At 38.9% G+C, this 25,933-nt stretch overlaps 1 protein-coding gene across 11 annotated transcripts in view; it reads left to right on the forward strand.

Annotated features, from left to right (window-relative positions):
* trol (terribly reduced optic lobes) overlaps positions 1-25,933 on the forward strand; it is a 1,731,230-nt gene that overhangs the window by 870,756 nt on the left and 834,541 nt on the right. For all 11 annotated transcript variants that reach the window (XM_090387691.1, XM_090387694.1, XM_090387699.1 and 8 more), the window contains one exon: positions 11,065-11,210. In XM_090387691.1, coding sequence (XP_090243817.1) covers positions 11,065-11,210 — 146 coding nt within the window. The remainder of the gene's footprint in view (positions 1-11,064; positions 11,211-25,933) is intronic.

Here is a 25,933-nt window from a genome sequence, read left to right on the forward strand (position 1 = left end):
ATTCTTTGTAATTCTCGGCGTTGCCTCATTTAGGCCTGTAGCATGTGCAATATCACATGGTCTTTCATTTCGCTCAAAGCGTTTCACAATTTCATATTTTTTCTCTATCGACAGAGGCAGACTGGCCATAAGCCTTACCGGGGAAACCCTGGTGGGCCGGTGACTGGTGTGATTTTGGCCATAAACCATAGTATGAGGCCACTATATATTTTCCCGGGTAAGAATTTTTGACCCAGTCCGCCTCTGTTTATTGATATTGCTTTTTTCTTTTTCTCTCTGAATCTGCAGTGTCTTCACCAGGATGCTTCCTTTTCACACCTTTTAAGTATTTTACTCATTTTTAGGGAATAAAGCACAATTACAAAATGAGGAGGCGCACTTGATACACATAAACAAAGCTGCGCGCGTGTAGCAACTGAATAAAGAACACCGTAAAGGCAGAGATACACTATTAACACCTCACATTTTACTAAAGCACATTTCTAGGGGTTACTACCATAAAACAATAACAACAATTTCCAGTTGCGTTTCTGCTAGTGGAATCTGTTATAAACTGGTAGTAAACTCGATCTAATTGCATTTGCAATTATACCGATGGCTGGAATTGTGTTAGTTTTTACGTTATTATGGTGAAATGAGTTTCCCTTTCACTAATATAAAAAACATAAATACATTTTCAGAATCTTCTCTTCATTCCTATCGTGTTGTGTTCTGTTGGGGTGATTCTGCATTCGACTGCCATTTCTTATAAACACAAAGGCAAATCGTGCATAAGCGAATTCGGTTCATGTTATATGATGGTCTGAGACAGTATTTAAATTCTATACAGTGGGACCAACTGATGATGATACCAACAGAAAATTCAAAATGGGAAGCATTCGAGGAACTAATCTTGGAAGCTACCAGGCTTTACATACCAACCAAGAAATATTGTTCAAGGTTCAGGCCTAAATGGTTGTCAGATGAACTAATGAGACATATGGCAGAGAAGAAAAATGCATGGGATACATACAAATTAATGGGTGACATGGAAGTCTATGATAGATATAAGTTGGTCTGTAACCAAGTCACAAAGGAGATTAGGCAGGCAAAGGCAGATTATGAGAAATCCTTGGCAAAGGATGCAAAGAAAAACAGAAAAGAGTTCTTTACCTATTTAAACTCAAGAAGGAAAGGGATGAATCAGATTGGTCAACTGGATGTTGATGGTTCAACAGTTGAGGATCCTGCTCAGGTGGCTAACAATCTAAACGAGTATTTTGCATCTACATTCACACATGAGGAGTTATTCAGGAAGGGGAATGTCGTAGGTGAAGTAAACATTGGCAGTGAGCTAGATGATTTTGTAATAACTGAGAGGAAAGTGGAGGAGAAGTTGAGGATAAACATAAAAAAGGCACCCGGGGTGGATGGGATCTATCCAGTTGTATTAAAGGAGGCAGCAAAGGAAGTAAGCAAACCCCTAGCCATAATTATGAGAGCTTCTTTGGACTCAGGGGAGGTACCCATAGACTGGAGATGTGCAAATGTAACCCCAATTCACAAAGGAGGCTCAAAGGCTGACACAAGTAATTATAGGCCTGTTAGTTTAACTTCGGTTCCAGGAAAATTAATGGAGGCACTGGTTAAAGAAGCACTGCAGGATCATCTAGACAAGAATTCAGTTATAGCTCAGACACAGCATGGTTTTGTTAAGGGCAGGTCTTGTCTGACCAATTTGATTGGATACTATGATGTAGTCACAAAAGAACTGGATGCAGGGAATAACTTTGATATTATATATTTGGATCTTAGAAAGGCTTTTGATACTGTTGCGCATGGAAGACTGCTGCACAAATTGGAGCAGTGTGGCATTGGAGGCAAATTGCTGCTATGGATAAAGGGATGGTTGAGTGACAGAAGACAGAGAGTGGTAATCAATGGACACTGCTCAACGTGGACTAATGTTATTAGTGGAGTTCCTCAAGGTTCAGTGTTGGGGCCATTGTTGTTTTCTGTATTTATAAATGATATTGATGATGGTATATCAAGCTTTATGTCCAAGTTTGCAGACGATACAAAGGTTGGCAGGGTTGTTAAGGACACTACTGATGCTATGCTGCTGCAACAGGATCTGGAAAGGTTGAGCAAATGGGCTGAGAGGTGGCAAATGAAGTTTAACATTGACAAATGTAAAGTACTACATATGGGAAACAGTAACCCCAGATCAACGTATCAACTCTGTGGTACCATGCTGACAGTGGTAGAGAATGAAAAGGACCTGGGGTTAATTGTGCAGGCAGATATGAAGTTCTCTGAGCAGTGCAGACGAGCTGCAAGAGTAACTCATGCTGTCTTGTCAATGATATACAGGAATTTTTCTAGCAGGGACAGGGATGTGATTATTCCCTTGTATAAGGCATTGGTCAGGCCACACCTTGAGTACTGTATACAGGTCTGCAGGCCTCATTTCAAGAAGGATGTAGGGCTGCTGGAAAGAGTACAGAGAAGGGCAACAAGATTAGTGAATGGAACAAAGGGTTGCTCTTACGAAGAAAGGCTTAAGTTTTGCAAATTACAGAGTCTGGAGACTAGGCATCAGCGAGGTGATCTGATAGAGGTGTATAAGGCTTTGAATGGCTTGAGCATGCTCAATGCCGATGGGATTCTTCCTCTTGCTCAGAATAATCACCTGAGAGGGCATAAATTCAAATTGAGGAAGGACGGATGTCGGATAGATGTGCGGAAATTTGCCTTTACCCAGTGGGCAGTTGGTTTGTGGAATAGACTTCCATCACTTGTTGTTGAAGTTGATAGCCTAAACAAATTTAAGGCTCAGCTGGACAGGTATTTCGAATGAACGGAGGGGTGAAGTGGGAGTAGTGGTTGTGTTTTTTTTTTTTTTTTTAGGCTGATGCTGAATAAGCTTGCTTTCTTGCATCATATGCCTCTAATGCTAATATAAGAAATCTTTTCCCTATTTATAAATCGTGTATGATCGATTTCGTGAGGTGTAAACACGTGTTATACAAGAATTGACTGTATTTACATTGTCGTATTCGCCCATATATTCCGAACCCAATAAGATGTTATAAGTCTCAGAAAATTGGACACTCAAACAGTCTGTTGAGGTGACTCAGTATGTCCAAACTGTGGATCGAAAGAGCATTCCTAAGCTGACTGTAATTCCCACTCTTTGCTTTGTCACAATTTTAAAGGCAACCATGCAGCCTTCTCTAAAAATTGTGAACAGTTGAAATAAGAGAAAAAAATCCAGAAATATAAAATAAGAAAAAAGTCTCATTCCCAGAAGCACAAAAGCAAATACAACTACAGATGCCTAGATGTATATATGCTGAAGCCTCTAAAAAATTTCTTTTGGTAACAGTCCAAACTGATACATCAATTCCACCGAAGATCTCCATTTCTGAATGGGCTCAATCCTTCTCTCTTCTGTACAACAATCCTCAAAGAAATAGATTTCAAGCAAAGCTCACAACACACCAGCCACCATACTGCCTGTCCATTCAGCTCCTGTAAGACCCATTCAAGCATAGAAGCCAGATTCCATTAACAAACAGCGAGTTGTCTCCTTCCTTATGAATACCAATGAAGTTATCATTATTAGCTATATGATGCAAGGAGGCCTGATGCTTATGCTGCACTAGCCAAAAAAAAAAAAAAATTTCTGAGTTACCCTGAGAGAGAGAGAGAGAGAGAGAGAGAGAGAGAGAGAGAGAGAGAGAGAGAGAGAGAGAGAGAGAGAGAGAGAGTCAAAAGGGAATTGCCAAGAAAGAGAAGAATGATGATATCCAGCTCAGGACTCTGGGTGTGCCAAGCCCATACTCACCAGATGTGAGCCCCTGGATTCCCAGTAAGATGAAACTGAAAAAAATTCTGGAGATTCATCCAGAGGATGAAATAGACACGAGACCTATTTTCCCAAAAAGAGATAATTAAAATTGACTGTGTCAAACAGACTTTTTTAAAAAAAAACAGACTCGGCTCCCTTACCTAAATCTAAACAATGAACAGCCTAGTCCAATGGAATTGCAGAGGCTTTCGTAGCAATATTGATGACATTGCAAAGTACTGCATATGGGTAGAAGTAACCCCAGAGAAACGTACCAACTGTGTGGTACTACACTTAAGGTGGTAGAAAATGAAAAAGACCTGGGAGTAATTGTGCAGTCAGATATGAAGTTTTCTGAGCAGTGCAGACAGGCTGCTAGGGCGGGTCATGGGGTTTTGTCAATGATATATAGGAATTTTGCTAGCAGGGAAAAGGAGGTGATTGTCCCTCTGTATAAGGCAATGGTCAGGCCACGCCTTGAGTACTGCATACAGGTCTGGAGGCCTCATTTTAGGAAGGATGTAGATTTGCTTGAGCGTGTACAGAGAAGAGCAACACGATTGGTGAGGGGAATGAAGGTATTCTCTTACCAAGAGAGGCTTAAGTTCTGCAAATTGCAGTGGCTGGAGACTAGGCACCTGCGCGGTGATCTGATTGAGGTCTATAAGGCCTTGAATGGGTTGAGCACGCTGAATTCTGATGGGATCCTTCCACTTGTTCAGATTACCAACCTACGGGGACATAAGTTCAAATTAAGAAAGGACAGATGTAGAATAGATGTGCGGAAATTTGCCTTTAGCCAGCGGGTGGTTAATTGCTGGAACAAACTTCCATCTGTCGTTGTGGAAGTTGATAGTTTAAATAAATTTAAGGAGGAACTGGACAGGCATTTGGAGGGAATGGTGTGATTTTTTTTTTTTTTTTTTTTTTTTTTTTTTTTGGCTGATGCTGCATAAGCTCCTACACTTGCTTTCTTGCATCATGTGCCACTACTACTACTACTACTACATCCACAAAATAATTAAGCATCATAATCCAGTTGACATCTGTTTACAGGTGACATATTTAACTCTTCAGGCGTCTCTCTCAATAAAAAATTATACTCTTTTCCGACAAGATAGATCAGTTACAAATAATGTTCACAGTGGGGTAGCCATTCTCTTAGATTCATGAGTCCCTTGCAGACATATTCTTTTGCAAACCTTTATTGAAGCTGTTAGCAATTGGTGTCACTATAACAATTGTTTCAATCTATCTACTGCCCAGTAAGCCTTGTACTGTTCATGAACTTGAACATTTAATTCTGCAGTTGCCAACCTCTTTCTGTTTATTGGACAACTTCAATGGACTCCATACATTGTGGGGTCTTCCAATGCAGATGGACAAGGACAGCTCATTCAAATGCTCATTGACGGGCAAAATTTAGCCATCCTAAATACTAGTTCTTCAACTTATATCCATCTCCAACAGGAAGAGTCCCTTGAATAGATCTATCTGTTCTCCGATCTTCTTTCCTTGTATTGAGTGGACAGCTCTTAACAATCCACTCAACAGTGACCACTATCCACTAATCTGTAAAATTCAAACTTCACACTGTGTAACTTCAGAAAACCACATAAAATAGAAATTTTCCAAGAAACTTTCCATTGAGAAAAGTACACTTATCATATATCCTTCGATAATCATATCATCGAATCTCATCCAACTGACATAGTCACCAGCCATATTACCAAACAAATCCTAGCAGCTGCATCTATTGCCATCTCACAGTCACATTCAAGCTTCCACAGATCCATAAATTATTGGTGGAACGAGGATTGTAAAAGAGCCAAAAAAAGAAAAAATCGAGCGTGGAACATATTCCGCAAACATCCTACTACCAATAATCTCGTAAATTATAAGAAACTCTGAGCCAAGGCTTGCCACATCAGGAAGAAAGCAAAAGGAGACTCCTGGGTCTGATTTTCAAATTCAGTTAATAAAAACACAGATTCTAGAATAATATGGAGAAAAATAAAATAACTAAATGGCAAATTTCCTCCTTTATCCTCTCCAATTTTCAACGGGAATGGATAGAAGCTGCAGAAATTGCAAATGCTCTAAGATCTGTGTTCTCACAGTTGTCTGTCTCAACTGCATACGACCCATCATTTCAGAAGATTAAAGCTTCAGCTGAAAAATCTCAATTGAACTTCAAAAACACATCTTCTTTACCATACAATCAGCCACTTACTATGCTTGAACTTCAAGAAGCCATATATACAACAAAGAACAGTGCTGCTGATCCCGACTGAGTATATGATATAATGCTTAAACACTTAGATTACAAATCATTATCCTTGCTTATGACTTTCTACAATCATATTTTTATTGACCATTCATTCCCCACATGCAGGTATCAATGCTATGTTACTGGCAATTCCTAAACCAGGGAAAGATCACTCTACCCCTCACAACTACAAACCTATATCTCTTATCAGTTGCTTGAGTAAAACCCTGGAAAAAATGATACACCGCCAACTGACCTGGTATCTTGATCCACAATATCTAATCTCTGATAGCCAATGTGGTTTCAGAAAAAATCAATCATCCTTGGATCTCATGGTCAAATCTGAAACAAACATCAGGAATGTATTTATCCGAAACGAGCATCTCGTTATGGCATGCCTAGACATAGAGAAGGCCCTTGACACCACTTGCCATCTTGGTATCCTGAAAATCTTCATTCCCTTGACCTGAGAGGCCACTTACCATTTTTCATACAAAACTTCCTTCAGCATAGAAATTTTCAAGTCTGCTATTGGCAAGTCCTCTCACAAATCCATATACAAGAGGAAGGAGTCCCACAGGGCTCATTTCTCAGTTCTACCTTATTTGCAATAAGAATAAATAATATAACCAAATGTATACCCAACCCTGTAAACTCATACCTTTATGCTGATGATCAGACTGTTTCTTGCAGTTCACAGAATATGAAAAACTGATAAGTCAATTAAAATTTCTTTGAAAGGCAATTATAAATCTCACTTAACAATATTGAGCTATGGAAGACGCACGAAGAATGGATACAGACTATCACATCAGAAATCTAGTGTCATTCATTTTTATAACAAACAAAAGATGCATCCTGATCCAGAACTACACTCAACGAACCATCCTATATCAGTTATGAAAATTATTTGCCTCCTCTGCCTGATTTTTGAGACAAGCTTAATTTCATAGAACATGTCAGATATCTATAGATTACTTGCCAGAAAAAAATGAACATACTCAGTTCTTTCTTCTACAACATGGAGTGCAGACTGCTATACCTTACTTCACTTGTATAGAACTCTAATTAGGTCTCGTCTTGATTATGGTGCCCAGCGTGCTAACACCCCTTGCTCCTATTCAACATTCTGCTCAGGATTGCTACAGGTGCATATAGAACATTGCCAGTACAAAGTGTTTATATTGAAGCCCATGAAGTTCCACTCTTTCTCAGAAGAAAGGTGTTACTTCTGAATTATACAGCTAAAATTTGAAGCATGCATACCCATTCCATTTGACCAATACTTGGTGATCTACAGTTTTAAATGTTCTATAGAAATAAACCCAGCACAGTTCAGCCTTCTGGTATCAGATTACAAGCACTATCAGAAACTTGGAATGTACACCTTGAAAAAGTCCTCCAAGATCCATACTGTTCAGTCCCCCCATCGGGAAACATGGGGTCCCACCAGGGGCCCTGCAGCCAAATGCCAGGACACCCAACAGAACCTAACACAATATGTTATATACAACAGACAACACTTCTGCCATTTACAGTAGTACTGTATTTCTTCACAGCGTACATATGGTGCAGATGTGAGAAATCACAGGTGGTGCCTGACCCTAACACTATGCACACTATGTTCAGTTCCCCATGGTCCTATGCTAAACCATCCTGTGACAAAGTAAAAAAAGTAAAGTGCAGCCATTATCAACCCACTGCAGGGTGGAAGCCTCCTCAACAATTCATGCTGAGGGAAATGGACCATAATCTGCCACGCTGGTCCAGTGCGGGTTGGCAGATCGACCGTATTCAGCAGTCAGGGGCTTGAACCCCGGTCTACTCAAAGAGCGTGTACTACTGCACTCCCGCTCCTGCCCATTCCACAAGTCTTTCACCTCTTTTATTTTTTTCACCAATTCCAAAATTTCCTATAGTTCCTCTTTCTGTGCTGTTTTGCCTTTTTCCAACCTTAGCATTGAAGTCCCCCATAATAATAGTGTAGTGGGTTTTCTGCTCATCTAGAAGACTCAATTTCAGTGTACATTTCTTCAACCTCTTCATCATCATGGCTCGATGTTGGTGCATAAATCATTATAATCTTTAGCTTGTACCTCTTAGAAATCTTGAATATTAGTCTTGACACCCTTGGTGATGTACTTTTGAATTCCAAAATGTTGTTTTTAAAATCTTTATGGACCAGAAACCCAACTCCACCTTCACTCCTTTCACTGTTTCCATTGGTGTACAGCAGATTTCCACTTGATAAACTTATAAGTGATTCACTGTTAGATAAGAAGAGAAACACATGGATTAGGCAGCAAACTCAAGTAAAGGACATTCTTATAAAAACTAAAGAACTAAAATGGTCTTGGGCAAGTCTTGAGTGTCACCCGAATATCAGTTCCATCAGCGTTTTAGACTCCCAGGTAGCAAGAACAGCTTGTCTGGCATCCTGTGACAATTACTTCCTAAAATGGGGAAAAAGTTCCCTTGCAAATATCAACATACAACAACTCCATACTGCTCACACAAAGAATTATCCTCTTTATAACAAAAATATATATACTGATGGATCAAAGTCTGATAATGGAGCAGGTGCTGCAGCAATTTTCCCTTTTTAACACCATCTCTGTATCACTTCCTACCAAATGCAGCAGTTATACAGCTGAGTTATTTGCCATAAAGCTTGCCCTAGAAAATGTTCTCCATCTGTCCATCAAAAATATGAATAATATATACTCACTTACAGAGTACACTTTTAGCCTTACAAAACACCTCTTCACCAACCAATCCTTTAATAAAAACTATTAGAAGTAGGTTGATATATACTCAGGAACACCAGCAAGTAGTCATCTTTTGCTGGATTTTTTTTTTTTTTTTTTTTGGTTGTTGATGCATCGGCTTCTGTGGCCATAATGCACCTCCCAAGGTTTTTGCAGTACTCTGATCCAAGCCCGAGGCAGGATTTGAACCTGTGATCTTTGGGTTGCCAGGCAGGCACTTTACCTACCCGGTTAGCCCGGTTGGCCTTTGCTGGATTCCAGGTCACACTGGGATATCTGGAAACGGATAATGTGCAGACTATGCTGCCAAACATCCATTGCAAGGATTGGTCACAGTCACATTACTCACCTATTTCTCCTCACAGGCAATGATCCTCCACAGTGTACACACTGCAACTCTCAGCTCACAGTGAAGCACATTCTTGTTGAATCTATCTTGTACTCCTATACCTGGCAAATCTCATTCAGTTTTCTTTGCAATCGTAAAGAATCGTTGAAGCTTGTCATATCACAGATAGGTAACAATGCCAACTACACAGAATTTTTCTCCTTTCTTAAACAGATAAACTTATGATTGTCTCTGACTGTTTCCATAAGAGTCATCATGGGTAACTTCCACGTCACTGATAGGCACAACATGGCCTGAGCAGCCCTTGTGCCAAAAATAACAATAACCATGGTCTTATACAAAGAGTTATCACTTCTTTTTCTCTGCTAGCAAATTTTCTGTATATCATTGACAAAACCCATGAGGTTTTCATTTCGTAAGGATTACTACAGTGGTCTTACACAGTTCTTAAATTCTGTGTAGTGGGACCAACTGATGATATTACCAGGAAAGTAACCCAAAAAAAAAAAAAAATTCAGTAAAGTAATCCAATTAGCTAGTAGGCTTTTATACCAACAAAGAAATACTGTTCAAGTCATCATCATCTATCATCTTTCTGCCATTCCACAGGTCGACGTATGAAGCGTCGCCACCATGCCCTGTCCGTGTACTTCTCTCTGTCATTGATTTCAAGTCTTAGTCTAAGTCAAGTCTAAGACTGTTCAAGTCTTAGACCTAAATGGATGGCAGATAAACTGTTGAGAAGAATTCTGCATCCTGGCAGATCAAGTGCCAGGATGCAGAATATTTGAGCTTGTGGGAACAATAAATGTTTTTTTTTTTGTTTTTTTTTTTTTTTTGAAATTTTTACCATATTTTTCATTGATTAACATATTACATTGTGTTTAACAAACAGATTAAATAGTCTTAGTCACGTTTGTTAGCTAGTGATTTTGTAAGTTACAACTTGCTATTCATACCGCTATTGTATTGGCACTTTGGCTTGAATATCTAGCATGTAACTGGTAGTGCAGTGGAATAGTAGGATTTTAATTGTGAGAAATAATGGTGTAGGAATGATGTAACTTTGATTTAGAATGAGATCAATATTCAAATCTAATTGTTTTGAGCAGGAGAGATCTTAATTTTCATTTATAAATCTTTATAATTTCCTTTTATAACTCAAAAATGAATAGTGTTGGAAGGGAGGAAATTCTGAACAGATATCCATGTATTGTAGTATATGTAAAGGGTAACTCAAAAATGTTAATATTGGAAATCCTTGCTTAATACTATTTTGCTGAGAATTAACTATAATACTCAGTTTATAAATATACTTAACTTTGCTTATGTTATTTTCATGTTAATATTAATTATGGTTCCAGGTTAATGTTAATTAGGATCATAACAGTTGGCAGCAGAAGGGTTGTTGCATATGCTGGTGCAATAGTGCATTGAGTGTATGCAGCCTCGTTCTGCAATTTAGTATTATCAAGCTGTTTTTGGTGCCCAACTACACAACTAAAAATACTGCAAAAAGTACATAAAAAAAAAGTGCAGAAGGTTAGCATTAGAGCTTCACATCGAATATACTGAAGAAAGATCGAAGCAGCTGAATGACAGAACGAAAGCAGTGTATCAGAAATTTATGAAGAAGGAAGTACATTGAACTTGTCTTAATTTATGCTGTGCATAATAAACATACACAGTGCCACTCTTAAGAGCTGTGCTGTATATGTTTATTATGTACAACAACATTATTTAGATCAGTATTTAGATTTATTATGTACAATATTCATTCAGATCAGTTTGCTTATATATGATTGCATGTAATTATTATGGATTTTTATTATAACTAATGGTTTAGGGTGAATGGCACAAAAATGAGGCCCAAGGACGAGGGGATGTTCCAGTAGTAGATATAACAACCAGAGAAGACATAATGATGGTGCTGCAAAATATAGAAGCCATTTATGTGAGAGCTAGTTATGATGAAGAACTAATAGATTCCAGGTAGGACTAATGTCTTATATACCATATTTCCCCATGTATAAGACACTCCCATGTATAAGACACACCTTAATTTTGGGGCCCGAAATTTGAAAAAAAAATGTATTACATAAAGTTATTGAACTCAAGTTTTATTCATCATAAAATTCATATAACTCCTCATCACTGTCAAAACTCCCATCCATTAGCTTGTCCTCATCTGTGTCTGATGACAAATCACTGTCTTCATATATTGCCTCGTCCTCAGTTCCATCTATGGCATTTGAAATGCCACACTTAAATGACTTGACAACGATCTCAATCTTGATATTATCCCAGGATCTTTTCATCCAGTTACAAACTTCTCCTATAGTTGGTTTCTTCACTCTTTCTGCTGGTGTCAAATTGTCCCCAGAAGACTTCATCCATTGGTTCCATGCATCTCTCATGGCAGCTTTGAAGGGTTTGTTAATGCTGACATCAAGTGGTTGGAGCTGGGATGTCAAACCTCCAGGTATAACAGCAAGTTCTGTTTTTTGCTCTGCAGCAATCTTCTTTGTTTTTTGTTGTGTGCCCTGAACTGATCAAGCACCAATAGGGCAGGTTTGCATAAGAGCCCACCTGGTCTCCTGCTCCAAACTTTCTTAAACCAGATCTTCATCCCATCCTGATCCATCCAACCCTTGTCATGAATGTGGACAATCACTCCTTGAGGAATGTCTTCTTTTGGCATTGTTTTGCATTTGAAAATCAGCTTAGGAGGCATCTTGGTTCCATCGACACAACAAGCTAGAACAACTGTATAATGGCTCTTTTCATGTCCACTTGTCTTCACAGTTACAGTTTTCACCCCCTTCTTATCAACAGTTCTGTTACTTGGAACATCAAATTGAAGGTGGACTTCATCCATATTTGCAATCTGTCCCAATTCAAACTGATGTGCCTTCCGACATTGAATGACAAAACGATGAAATTCAAAGACCTTCTGCTCATAGCTTTCAGGCATCTTTTGGGCAAGTCTGGTGTGTGTACGCATGCTTAGTCCATTCCGTTTCATGAACCTGAAGCACCAATTGTGTCCTCCTTTGAAATCAGTAACTTCTTTTTCATCAGCAATTCTTCTTGCCTCATGTTCAACCATCTTTGTTGACACAGGAATTCCAATTGCCCTTTGCTCCTCAATCCATATCTTCAATTCACTCTCTAAATTAGGCCATTTTACTGACTTGCCTCTAATGGCCTTCTGCCATGGCGTTTTCAGTAGGGTTTCTTCTTCCCGTAGCCAGTCTCAGATTGTTTTCTCAGTTGGAGGAGGACCAAACTTACGTTCAGCAGCACGATTTCCATTCACTTTTTCAAACTGGATCACGAAAATCATTTCTGGGCAGAACGTGGCAAAACGTAACCTAATATACCACCGGTAACAAGTGCGAAACAATGAGTGCAAAGACAAGCACGAAAAAGCAGAAAATGCAAGTAAAAAAAAAATCTACAACCACTGTATAAGACCGCACCCAGTTTTTAGACCCCAAATTTTTCGAAAAAAGGTGCATCTTATACATGGGGAAATACGGTATGTTAATAAAACAATTAGTAAGAGTACAAAGCATTGGTTATTTAAGTGTCTTTTCCACATTGCCTGAATAAAATACTTCACATATTAAATACAGATAATGTTCTATTTTGGCCACTATAATTTTCTTTATCTTTTGATAATCATTGCATTCTAATTCTGTCTTTGCTTTCTAGGGGGATGCTGTTCTCTCCTGAGACAGTGACACACTTGGATTTGAAGACCTACACCACTGCTGTTTATATCTATACCACAAACAGATTCTCTCAGTGCAATAGAAGCAGAAGTGGTCCCAGGTCTATCAGCATCTTGTGCAACATTTTTTGGTGCATCCACTCAGACTTGAAATTTACAGCAAATCAGTGAATGTTTAGGGCTTTTTGCGCCCCCTAAATTTTGGCACCTTGTTCAGAGAACCGCTTGATCATGTATTAAGCTGGCCCTGAATAAAAGTTTTTAATTTTGTTTTTAAATGAAATAACATCACCAAAAGGGGCAAATCTCTTATCAGCATCGCTGTGGCAGTCTGTTAGCATTAGTAAAGGCATATGATGCAAGAAAGAAAGCTTCCTCAGCATCAGCCAAATAAAAAAAAGAAAAAAATGTTCCCATTTTACCCATCCATTTGCTTCAAATGTTTGTCTAGTTCTGCCTTGAATTTATTTAAGCTGTCTACTTCTACGACAGATGGAAGTTGGTTCCAGAAATTAACCACCTGCTGGCTAAACGCAAATTTCTGCATATCTACTCTACAACTGTCTTTACTCGGTTTGAATTTTTGTTCCCTCAGGTGACTAATCCAGGCAAGAGGAATAATCGCATCAGCTTTGAGCTTGCTCAAACCATTCAAAGCCTTTTACACCTCAATCAGGTCACCTCACAGTGGCTTAGCCTCCAGACACTAATTTGCAAAACTTAAGCCTTTCTTCATAAGAGCAACTCGTTGTTCCATCCATTAATAATCATGTGGCCCTTCTCTGTACTCATTCCAGCAGCTCCTCATTCTTTCTAAGATGAGGCCTCCAGAACTGAAAACAGTACACGAGGTCATTGCCTTATACAAGGGGATAATCACTTCCTTTTTTTTTTTTTTTTTTTTATGTGAACCCCAAACACGAGAGGTATTAGAACCTATACTACTTAGTACCGTGCTTGGGTTGAAGGTTGAGAAGACGAAAGAAGATATTTGTTGACATTGGACTTGAACTTCTGTAGATTGTAATTTTCAGGAAATATGTATGAAGGAAGGTTGTTCCAGAAAACCGCAGTTGAATGAATAAATGAGGAATATGAAAAATTTGTTCTGTGGGTTTGAAGTTGGACAGTAAATGGATGTTGGCTGGTGGCGGCACATGTTCGGACTGTTTTGAAAGAGAGCGAGAATTATAGAAGCCAATTCAGAAGAACAGTGCCCATGGAAGTATCTGTAGGAGAGGCATGCAGCAGAAACAGTACATCTATGAGAAAGCGAGTGGAGAGACTCTGTTAGAGATGAATCATTAATTAACCTAACTGCCCTCTTCTGAATGGAATCCAGAAGCCTGAGAGGTTTTCAGGGCACCACCCCAGATGTGGGAACAATATTCCATGGCACGGCAGATTTGCGATTTATACAGAGTGAGCAGCTGTTTGGAAGAAAAATAACGCCGAGAGCGAAAGAGAAAACCAAGTTTTTTAGATGCAGAGGAAGCAATATTTGTAATGTGCTTGTACCAAGGCAGATTAGAAGTCAGGGTAATCCCCAAAAGAGATATATCATTTTGCCTAGAAATCGGAGTGTCACTAAAGATAAGCATAGGAGTAGAAGAATCCTTTTTGCGAGATATAAGACAAGACTGAGTTTTAGAAGGGTTGAAATCAACTAAGTTGTTTTTGTCCCACTGGAGAATTACCTGATGATCAGCATTTAAGGAATTGGTAGCAGATGTTCGAGTAGCAGATGTTCGAGAAGTTGAAGCTGATTGAGCAGGATAAGGTTTCTCAAAATGGAAAGTGGAATGCAATGTGCTATCATCGGCAAAACTATGGATAGGATTTCCAGTCAATGGAAGAAGGTCATTAAGAAACCATAAGAAACCAGCATATATATTGTAGAGTTGGCATATGTATTGTACAATATTGTACATTATATATTGTAGAAATAGCTCCATCACATTAAAGATAGTGGTGATTACCAAAGTTATATGATGTATATAGATTTTTCAAGTGTGTTATCGGCTTTATTATTGGTGAGGTATAATCCTCATCCAGAACTGTCCCAGATTCAGCAGATCATTTTTTTTTCTCTCATTGAGTCAGAATATGACATCTGCTTCTGTTGAATCCCAAGCCATATTGGGATCAGGGGATGTGAATTAGCTGATACCTCTACCAAATCAAAAAAAAGAAAATCACCACTCCCCTGAAAAATTGCCTGTCAGTTCCCTATACAAATTATAGGCAAATAATGCACACAATTATATTCCCAATGGAAAGATTCTTGGCACATAGTGCACAAATAAACTACATCAGATTAAGCCTATAATCAAGCAATGGCAGACTGGTCTACACTGGGTCTGAAGAGTGGAAGTTGTTCTTGCCCAGTTCCACATAGGTGAGAATCATCTGACCTACTCATTTTTTCTGAGGGTGGATGACCTACCTGTGTATGAAAACTGTGAAACTATTTTAACTGTTTGTCATGTTTTTATTAAACATCCCATGTTTAGAGATGCATGTCTATGTTTTACCTCTTACAAATCTGGCTGAACCATTTACACTCATCTATATTTTAGATGACTGAGACATGTCTGACATTTTTAAGTTTAAAAATGATCAATTGTTGTTTTCTATTTTTATTGATGAATTTGATATACCTGGCTTAATATCTAAGTTTGCAGTTGATACAAAGGTAGGCCGAGTGGTTAATGACAGTAATTAAGGTAAGCTACTGCAACGAGACCTAGAAAATTTAGGCAGATGGGCTGAGAAATGGGGGTTGAAGTTTAACATTGACAATTGCAAGATACTGCTTATGGGTAGCAGTAATCCCATATTAATGTATCAACTGTGTGATAATACACTCAAGGTAGGAGAGAAAGAAAAAGACCTGGGGGTAATTGTGCAATCAGACAAGTTTTCAGAGCAGCACAGACAGGCTGCCAGGACAGCCCATGTGGTTTTTGTCATGATACAGAGGAATTTTGACAGCAGGGATAAGGAGATGATTATTCCATTGTAAAAGGAAATGGTTAGGCTTATTGAGTGAGATTGGTGAAGGGGACAAAAGGATGCTCCTCCCAAGGAAGGCTACTGATCTGTAAATTGCAGCATCTGAAGAATAGGTAATCTTATTGAGGTGTTTAAGCATTTGGATGGATTTCTTCCTCTTCATCAGACTACATTCATGGGGGGGATAAATTCAAATTGTGGAAGGATGGTTGCACAATAGATGTGTGGAATTTGCCTTCAGCCAGCGGGTGTTTGGTTCTTGGAGCAAATTTCCATCTGTTGTTTTGGAAGTGGGTAGTTTGAATAAATTCAAGGAAGAACTAAACAAATTATTGGCGAGGATGGACAGGTGATGTGAGAGTGTTTTTGGCTGATGCTTTATAAGTTTGCTTTCTTGCATCATTTGCCATGATAGAGCAACTTGATCACTCCTCATACATAAGAAGGCACTCACTATATTCTTTTGTTTCATGCAGCAAAATGTCTAGACTTAAATTCATAACTTAACCTGAATTAACCAAAAAAAAAAGCAAGTGCCATTGAAAGAAGATTGTCTTTTCATAGATCAGGCATTTTGCTCTATAGATTAATGGTCTTTGTGCAATCTTTGTATAATGACAGATTTGTTGCATAAACAAATCTACCATTGTTACAAATGAATTGAAAATTTGGACTCTGAAACTGACAGAAATAAATAAAAAAATAAATAAATAAAACTGACATACTTTGGGTTGCCTGGCAGGCAACCCAAAGGTCACGGGTTCGAATCCCACCTCAGGCTTGTATCAGAGGAGTGCAAAAACCTTGGGAGGTGCATAATGGCCACAGAAGCCAATGCGCCAACAACTAACAAAAAAAAAAACTTAATATGACAGCGTAGCTTAATTTATTATGGTTCTCACCTTTTTTTTATAATCTGCAATTGATGTTTGAATAGGGTGGATGATAATTTTAATTAGGAGTAAGTAAGTTGGGGTTTAAAAACAGAAGTAAAAATATGCGCAAGGAAGTAGAAGTGCACTTCTTCTTCGTCGTTGGTTGTCAATATTAAAGTTGAAAATAAATGGTTGAAACTGAACTTTAATATTGACAACCAAGGATGAAGACATGCACTACTACTTCCTTGTGCATATTTTAACTTCTGTTTTTAAACCCCAACTTACATACTCCTAATTAAAATTATCATCCACCCTATTCAAACATCAATTGCAGATTATAAAAAAAGGTGAGTACCATAATAAATTACACTATGCTATCATATTAAGTCAATTATAAATGGTGTTTTAAGTCTACAGTTATCGAATTAACAAAAAAAAGAAAAAAAAAATTATGGCCAAGGGATTGCTTACTTCCTTTTCCACCTCCTTTAATATAAGTGGATAGATGCCATCTACCCCATGTGCCTTTCTTATGTTTAACTTCAACAATTTCTCCTCCACTTTTCTCTCAGTTATTACAATATCACTTAGCTGCCTGTTAGATAAACTTCTCGCATTCCCCTCATTGAATAACTCCTCATGTGTGAATGTAGATTCAAAATACTCATTCAATTTATCAGCTACCTGAGCATGATCCTCAACAGTCAAACCATCTATGTTAATTGGTCCAATCTGATCCATCCCTTTCCTTCTAGAGTTTAAGTAAGTAAAGAACTGTGTGCTGTTTTTCTTTGCCTGCCTAACATCCTTTGTGAATTGATTACAGACTAGTTTATATCTGCCCTAGGCTTTGTGACACCTGATACTTTAAATACATCCCATACATATTTCTTCTCTGCCACAAGCCTCATTAATTCATATGATATCTATTTAGGCCTGAACCTTGAACATTATTTCTTAGTTGGAATGAAAATCCTAGTATCCTCCAAAATTAAGCCCCTGAAGGCTTTCCATTTCAAATTAAACATTGGTAACATCAGTAGTTGATCCCACTGCACAGAATTTAAACCGTCTGAGACCCCTGTAGTCACCTTTACGAAAGCAAAAGCCCTTCCCTTTAGCCTTGATGGTAGTTACATCTTTAATTAAATCCCACATCAGTACACTGTGATCATTGCCACTTAGTGGTTCCTTTATCTGTAAATTCTTAATGTATGAATAATCACTGTTGATATTCAGATAAAGAATGTTACTCCCTCTTGTTGTCTCTCTGACATGCTGCTGTAGAAACAATCATCCAATAAATCCACAAAAGCCTTGCTAATGTGCAAGTGACCAACCACAAGTTCCAGTCTATATCTAGAAAGTTGAAATAGTAGTAGTGTCATGTGATGCAAGAAAGCAAGTGTATGAGCTTATGAAGCATCAGCCAAAAAAAAAAAAAAAAAAAAAATCACACCATTCCCTCCAAATGCCTGGCCAGATCCTCCTTAAATTTATTCAACCTATCAACTTCCACAACGACAGATGGAAGTTTGTTCCAGCAATTAACCACCTGCTGGCTAAAGCCAAATTTCCGCACATCTATTCTACATCTGTCTTTTCTTAATTTGAATTTATGCCCCTTAGGTTCGTAATCTGAACAAGTGGAAGGATCCCATCAGAATTCAGAATGCTCAACCCATTAAAGGCCTTATACACCTCAATCAGATCATCGTGCAGATGCCTAATCTCCAGCCACTGCAATTTGCAGAACTTAAGCCTCTCTTGGTAAGAGGATCCCTTCATTCCCCTCACCAATCTTGTTGCCCTTCTCTGTGCACACTCAAGCAAAACGACATCTTTCCTAAAATGAGGCCTGCAGATCTGTACACAGTACTCAAGGTGTAGCCTGGCCATTGCCTTATACAGAGGGATGATCACCTTTTCCCTGCTAGCAAAATTCCTATATATCATTGACAAAACCCCGTGACCTGCCCTGGAAGACTGTCTGCATTGCTCAGAAAACTTCATATCTGACTGCACAATTGCTCCAAGTGTTTTTCATTTTCTACCACCTTAAGTGTAGTACCACACAGTTGGTACTTTTCTCTCGGGTTGACTTTTAGCGTTAGTAGAGGCATTTTAATGCAAGAAAGCAAGCTTATGCAGCACCAGCCAAAAAAAAAAAAATAAAATAAATAAATAAATAAATAACTAAAAAAAAAAAATAAAATAAATAAATAAATAAATAACTAAAAAAAAAAAATAAAATAAAATAACCACTTCCACTTCACCCCTCTGTTCGTTCGAAATACCTGTCCAGCTGAGCCTTAAACTTATTTAGGCTATCAACTTCCACGACAAGGGATGGAAGTCTGTTCAACCAACCACCCGCTAGCTAAAGGCAAAGTTCCGCACATCTGTCTTTCCTCAATTTGAATTTATGCCCTCTCAGGTGATGATTCTGAGCAAGAGGGAAAATCCCATCGGCATTGAGCATGCTCAAACCATTCAAGGCTTTATACACCTCTATCATATCACCTCACTGGTGCCTAGTCTCCAGACACTGTAATTTGCAAAACTTAAGCCTTTATTCGTAAGAGCATCCCTTTGTTCCATTCACTACTCTTGTTGCCCTTCTCTGTGCTTGTTCCAGCAGCTCTACATCCTTCTTGAAATGAGGCCTCCAGGCCTGTATACAGTACTCTAGGTGTGGTCTGACCATTACCTTATACAAGGGAATAATCACCTCCTTATCCCTGCTAGAAAAATTTCTATATATCATTGACAATACACCATGAGCTACTCTTGCAGCCCGTCTGCATTGCTCAAGAACTTCATATCTGCCTGCACAACCACCCCCAGGTCCTTTTCATTCTCTACCACTGTCAGTGTATTACCACAGAGTTGTAAGTGTAGTACCACAGACTTCTACCCATATGCAGTACTTTGCATTTGTCAAGGTTAAACTTCATTTGCTACTTCTTAGCCCATCTGCTCAAATTATCTAGATCCTGTTGCAGTAGCACACTGCCATTGCTGTCATTAACAACCCTGCTTTGTATCATCTGCAAACTTCGACACTAAGCCTGATATAATTTCATCAATATCATTGATAAATATACAAAACAACAGTGGACCCAACACCGAAACCTGTGGGACTTCACTAATAACATTAGTCCACGAAGAGCAGCACCCATTGATTACCACCCTCTGTCTTCTCCCACTTAACCCCCTCCTTTTATCCATTGTAGCAACTTAACCTTAATACCATTCTGCTCCAATTTGTACTATAGTCTTCCATGCGCAATAGTGTCAAAAGCTTTCCTGAAATCCAAATATATGACATCAAAATTATTTTTTGCATTCAGTTCCTTTCTAACTATATCATAATAACCAATCAAATTTGTCAGACAAGACTTTCCCTTAACAAGCCCATGTTGTGTCTGAATTATTGCTGCATTCTTGTCTAGATGATCCTGCAATGCATTTTTTACCAGCGACTCCATTATTTTACCCGGAACAGAAGTTAAACTAACTGGTCTGTAATTACTTGTGTCACCCTTCGATCCCCTTTTGTGAATTGTGGATACATTTGCACATCTCCAGTCCGTGGGAACCTCCACTGAGTCCAAGGACGCTCTCATAATTATGGCTAAGGGTTTGCTTAGTTGCTTTGCCGCCTCCTTTAATATAACTGGATAGATCCCAATCCACCCCATGTGCTTTTCTTGTTTAACTTCAACAATTTCTCCTCCATTTTGCTCTCAGTTATTACAAAATCACTAAGTACCCTGCTACAATTTGATAACCTTCTGCCATTTTCAAACCTTAATAATTCCTCATGTGTGAATGCAGATGCAAAATACTCATTCAGTTTGTTTGCTATCTGAGCAGGATCATCAACAGTTGAACCATTGATGTCAAGTGGACCAATCAGATTTATCCCCTTCCTTTTAGAGTTTATATAAGTAAAGAAATCCTTGCTGTTTTTCTTAGCATCTTTTGCCAAGGATTTCTCGTAATGTGCCTTCGACTGCCTAACCTCCTTTGTGACCTGATTGCAGACTAGCTTATATCTGCCATAGGCTTCTGAGTCGCTTGATAATTTATATGCATCCCATGCATTTTTCTTCTCTGTTACGAGTCTCATTAGTTATTTGATAACCATTTAGGCCTAAACTTTGAACAATATTTCTTAATAGGTATGAAACATTTAGTAGTATCCACGATTAATTCTTTGAATGCTTCCTACTTAGAATTTACTGTTGGTAACATCGTCAGTTGATCCCACTGTACAGAATTTAAAAACTGTCTGATACCACTGTACTCATCTTTACGGAAGCAAAAACAGTTTCCTTTACCCCTGATGGTAATTAAATCTTTAAGTAAATCCAACATCTGTACACTGTGATCACTGCCACCTAGTGGTTCCTTTATTTGCAAATTCTTAATACATGAATGATCACTGCTGATAACCAGATCAAGTGTATTACTCCCTCTGGTTGCCTCTCGAACATGCTGCTGCAGAAAACAATCGTCCAATAAATCCACAAAAGTCTGACTAGTGTGTGAGTGCTCAACCCACAAGTTCCAGTCAATATCTGGGAAGTTAAAATCCCCCATTATAAGACCTTATGATTTACTAGCCCACTCTATTTCTCTGTACAATTGTTCATTGTACTCATTCGAGTCATTAGGCCTAAAACACACTCCTACTCTTATTTTTGCTTTCGCAGTGCTTAGGTCACACAAAACTGACTCAACAGTGCACTGTTCATCTATATCTACTGGATGCACTTCTTTTGATTTTATGTTTTTTTTAATTAACAGCATGACACCTCCTCCCTTCCTATCCTTTCTGTACACATTGTACTCCCCAAATTCCAGTTCTGCATTCCTTATATCTGGGTGACACCTTGTCTCTGCTATCCCAACAATATCCACCTTTGATGTCTTGACCAACACTTCAAATTCATCAAATTTATTTACTATACTTCTAGCATTGGTATACATGCACCTATTCCAATTCCTAGTTACCCTGACACATCCCATATACACACCTATTTTACGATGACCGCCATCTGTTCCTGAAACCCCCAACACCACTCGCTCCAGGTCGCTACTTATTCTAATAGAAGTTGTGCAAATCACCTTCACTTCTGCCTGCGGATACTGTTAAACTATTAGTCCTTGTATTCCCCCAAGCTAGCAGTTTTCTGACCCACCTAACACTGCCTTGATAGCATCAGCAAATATTCTTGCACCCTTTCTATTTAAGTGTATCCCATCCCTGTAGAAGCAGTCTCTCCTGTTAACAAGTAGAGACCAGGCTGAAACAAATTCTACCCCTTGAGCCTTGCACAATCTTTCTAGGGCCGAATTGATCGACAAGGCTCTCATCATATACTCCCTCCTATCGTGTCTGGGCAGAATTGCAGATACTTTCAAATTCAGCCCTAATTCACAGCTTTTGTTCAACAGCGACCTTTACTTGTTAAGTAATTCTGCCGGTCTCCTACTCTTAATATCATTAGTGCTAACGTGTACAACTATCACCTTTTGTGCCCTTAAAAGATGATATCTGCTCTACAACGTCATCAGCCTTTGCCCGTGGCAGACATACCCTGGTTCTGTTCCACCTATCCTTTTTACAAAGCATGTTCCCCGTTTCCCTGACAGTAGTCACCAACAACTACTAGTTCCTGTCTGACCAGCGCATTCTGCCTTGGGGGTTGCAGTGTGTCGCGCGATGACCAAGTGCAAGCTCTGGTGTTGATGATGTTGTAGAGGTGTATAATGTGGATGCCCTCGAAGAATCTATCCTTCGAGGGCAGCCCCCTGTCCTCAAGCTCTCATATAGGCCCCCACAACAACACTGAGTTGTCGCCTGATTTCTTTATGCTCCTTACATCGCGCACACACAATATCATCTTCTCTTCTAGAGAGTGCGACAAAAATTTCACAAGTTGCACATTTTTTTAGGCTGTGATGCATTGGAGAATTGACCCCCTCAGTTCTCCCCCGAGTCACAGCAATCCTACCACTTTGTGCCCGTTGCTTTGCTGCTCTAGTTCTCTATTTCTCTGTATAATTGTTCATTGTACTCATCATTAGGTCTATAACAAACTCCTACCCTCATTTTCACTTTCCCTGAGCTTATGTCACACAAAACTGACTTAACATTGCACTGTCCATCTGTGTCAACTGGATGCACTTCCTAGATTTTGTGTGTTTCTTAACTAACAGCATACACCTCCTCCTCCTTTCCTATCCTATCCTGTCTATCCTTTCTGTACACATTCCATTCCCCAAATTCCAAATCTGCATCCCTTATATCTGAGTTACACCACTAATATCCCAACACTAGCTGCCTTGGATGTCTTAACCAGCACTTGAAATTCTTCACTCTTATTTACTATACTCCTAGCATTGGTGTACATGCAAATATACATGCACCTGTCCTTACTCTTAGTTACTCTAACACAGCCCATGTATTTACTTGTTTCATGATGCCCAGCAGTTCCTGAAATCCCCAACAATTTTCTTTCTGGGCTGATGCTCATTCCAACAGTAGCAGTACAAGAATCATTTCCACCTGTGCCTGCAGCTACTGTTAATCTATTAGGCTGTGAATCCCACCAAGCTAGCAGTTTTCTGACCCATCTAACATTGCCCCGATAGCATCAGCAAATATTCTTGCACTCTTTCTATTTAAGTGTATTCCATCCTTGTAGAAGCATTCTCTCCTTTTAACAAGCACAGGTCATGCTGAGGAAAATTCTACCACTTGAGGTCTGCACATTCTCTCCAGGGCCAAGTTAATTGACAAGGCTATCATCATTTATACGTCCTCCTATAGTGTCAGGGCAGGATTGCACACAGCAATCGACACAGTAACACCCAGAAATTGTCAGCTTCCCACAAATCTTCAAATCTAGCATGTCTTTCACTTTAGTAACTAGGCCAACCAATAAAAGCAAGCTATTATTGGCTTCAAGCTTAAACTTAATGGTCTGATGAAGCAACCATTAAGTTTGAGACCATTAAAGGAGACTTTTAAAAATATAAATAATGGAAGTTTTTTTAAATGTTAAAGAAATTTAGCAGTTTGCTTTAAACAAAAGTAAGGGGATAAATGTGGGGGGGGAGTATGGAATGTGCTTTTCAGCAATAAGATGAATCAGATTGGTTCACTTGACATAGATGGTTCAATTGTTGATGAACCTGCTGAGGTAGCTGACAAACTGAGTATATTTTATCTACATTCACACATGAGGAGGTCTGTAGGGAAGTGGAGGCCAGAAACTTATTAAACTCTGGCAGGGAGCTAAATGATTTTGTATTAACTGAGAGTAAATTGGTAGAGGAATTGTTGAAATTGAACATAAGAAAGACACCTGGGGTGGATGAGATCTATCCAGTTATATTAAAGGAAGTATGGAAGCCCTTAACGATAATTATGAAAACTTCCTTGGATTCTGGGGAGGTCCCCATGGACTGGAGATGTGGAAATGTGTCCTCAATTCACACAGGGGGATCAAAGAGTGACATGAGTAATTACAACCTGTTAGTCTAATTTCTGTTCCTGGGAAAATAATGGAGTCACTGGTTAAGGAAGTGATGCAGGATCATCTAGACAAGACTGCAGTTATATGTCAAACACAACATGGGTTTGTTAAGGGGAATTCTTGTCTGAGAAATTTGATTGGATACTGTGATGTGGTCACAAAGAATCTGGATGCAAAAAATAATTTTTATATCATATTCTTGGATTTTGGATAGCTTTTGATACTGTGGCACATGGAGGACTATTGTACAAATTGGAGCAGTATGACATTAAGGGCAAGTTGTTAAAATTAATAAAAGAATTGTTGAGTGGGAGAAGACAGTGGTTATCAATGGACACTGCTCTTCCTGCACTAATGTTATTAGTGGCGTCCCCCAGGATTCGGTGTTGGGCCCATTGTTGTTTTTGGTATTTATCAGTGATATTGATGAAGGTATATCAGGGTTAATGGTTAATGTCTAATTTTTAAGATGATACAAAGGTTGGCAGGGTTTGTTAATGACAGTAATGATAGTACACTACTGCAACTGGATCTGGAAAAGTTGAGAAGATGGGCTGACAGGTGGCAATTGAAGTTTGACATTGAGAAATGTCAAGTACTGCACGTGGGTAGCAGTAACCCCAGAGTAATGTATCAACTGGATAGTATTACATTCAGGGTAGTGGAGAATAAAAAGGACCTGAAGGTATTTGTGCAGTCAGATACAAAGTTTTTTGAGCAGTGCAGACTTGCTGCAAGGAAACTCATGGTGTCTTGTTAATAATATACAGAAATTTTGCTAGCAGGAATAGGGAGGTGATTATCCCCTTGTATAAAGCAATTGTCAGGCCACACCTTGAGTGCTGTATATTGGTCTGTAGGCCTCATTTTAGGAAGGATGTAGAGTTCCTGGAATGAGTATGGAGAAGGGCAACAAGATTGGTGAGTGGAACAAAGGGTTGGTGTTACCAAGCGAGGTTTAAGTTCTGCAAATTGCATTTCTGGAAACTTGGCACTTGTGAGGTGATCTAGTTGAGGTTTATAAGACCTTGAATGGTTTGACTGAGCTCAGTGCTATTGAGATTCTTCCTCTTGCTCAGATTATTCACCTGAGGTGACTTAAATTCAAATTGATGAAAGACAATTCTAGAATCGATGCGTGGAAATTCGTGTTTAGCCAGCAGGTGTTTGATAGTTGGAACAAACTTCTATCTGTTGTAGTGGAGGTCAAGAACTGAAATAAGTTCAAGGCAGAACTAGACAACCTTTTTTGAGTAAATGGATGGGTGAAATGGGAAGGGTTTTTTTTTTTTTTGGCTGATGCTATATAAGCTTGCTTTCTTGCATCATATGCCTCTACTAATGCTGAAGATTAAGTAGTGATTAATATTTAAGTAATTCTTCCCATCCATGTTCAAATCATGAACACATCATCCATGAAATGGACCCAGAGGGGAAAGCCTTAGTGTCCCTCCAAATGGCTTCCCCTTCCCTTCAAAGGTCTCTTATGACTTTAAAGACATGCTTAAAGTATTTTTTTTTTTTTTTTTTTTT

The sequence above is a fragment of the Mastigoproctus giganteus genome, chromosome 13 (genome assembly GCF_048544385.1).
Source record: "Mastigoproctus giganteus isolate SK-2022 chromosome 13, ASM4854438v1, whole genome shotgun sequence".
Lineage (NCBI taxonomy): Eukaryota > Metazoa > Arthropoda > Arachnida > Uropygi > Thelyphonidae > Mastigoproctus > Mastigoproctus giganteus.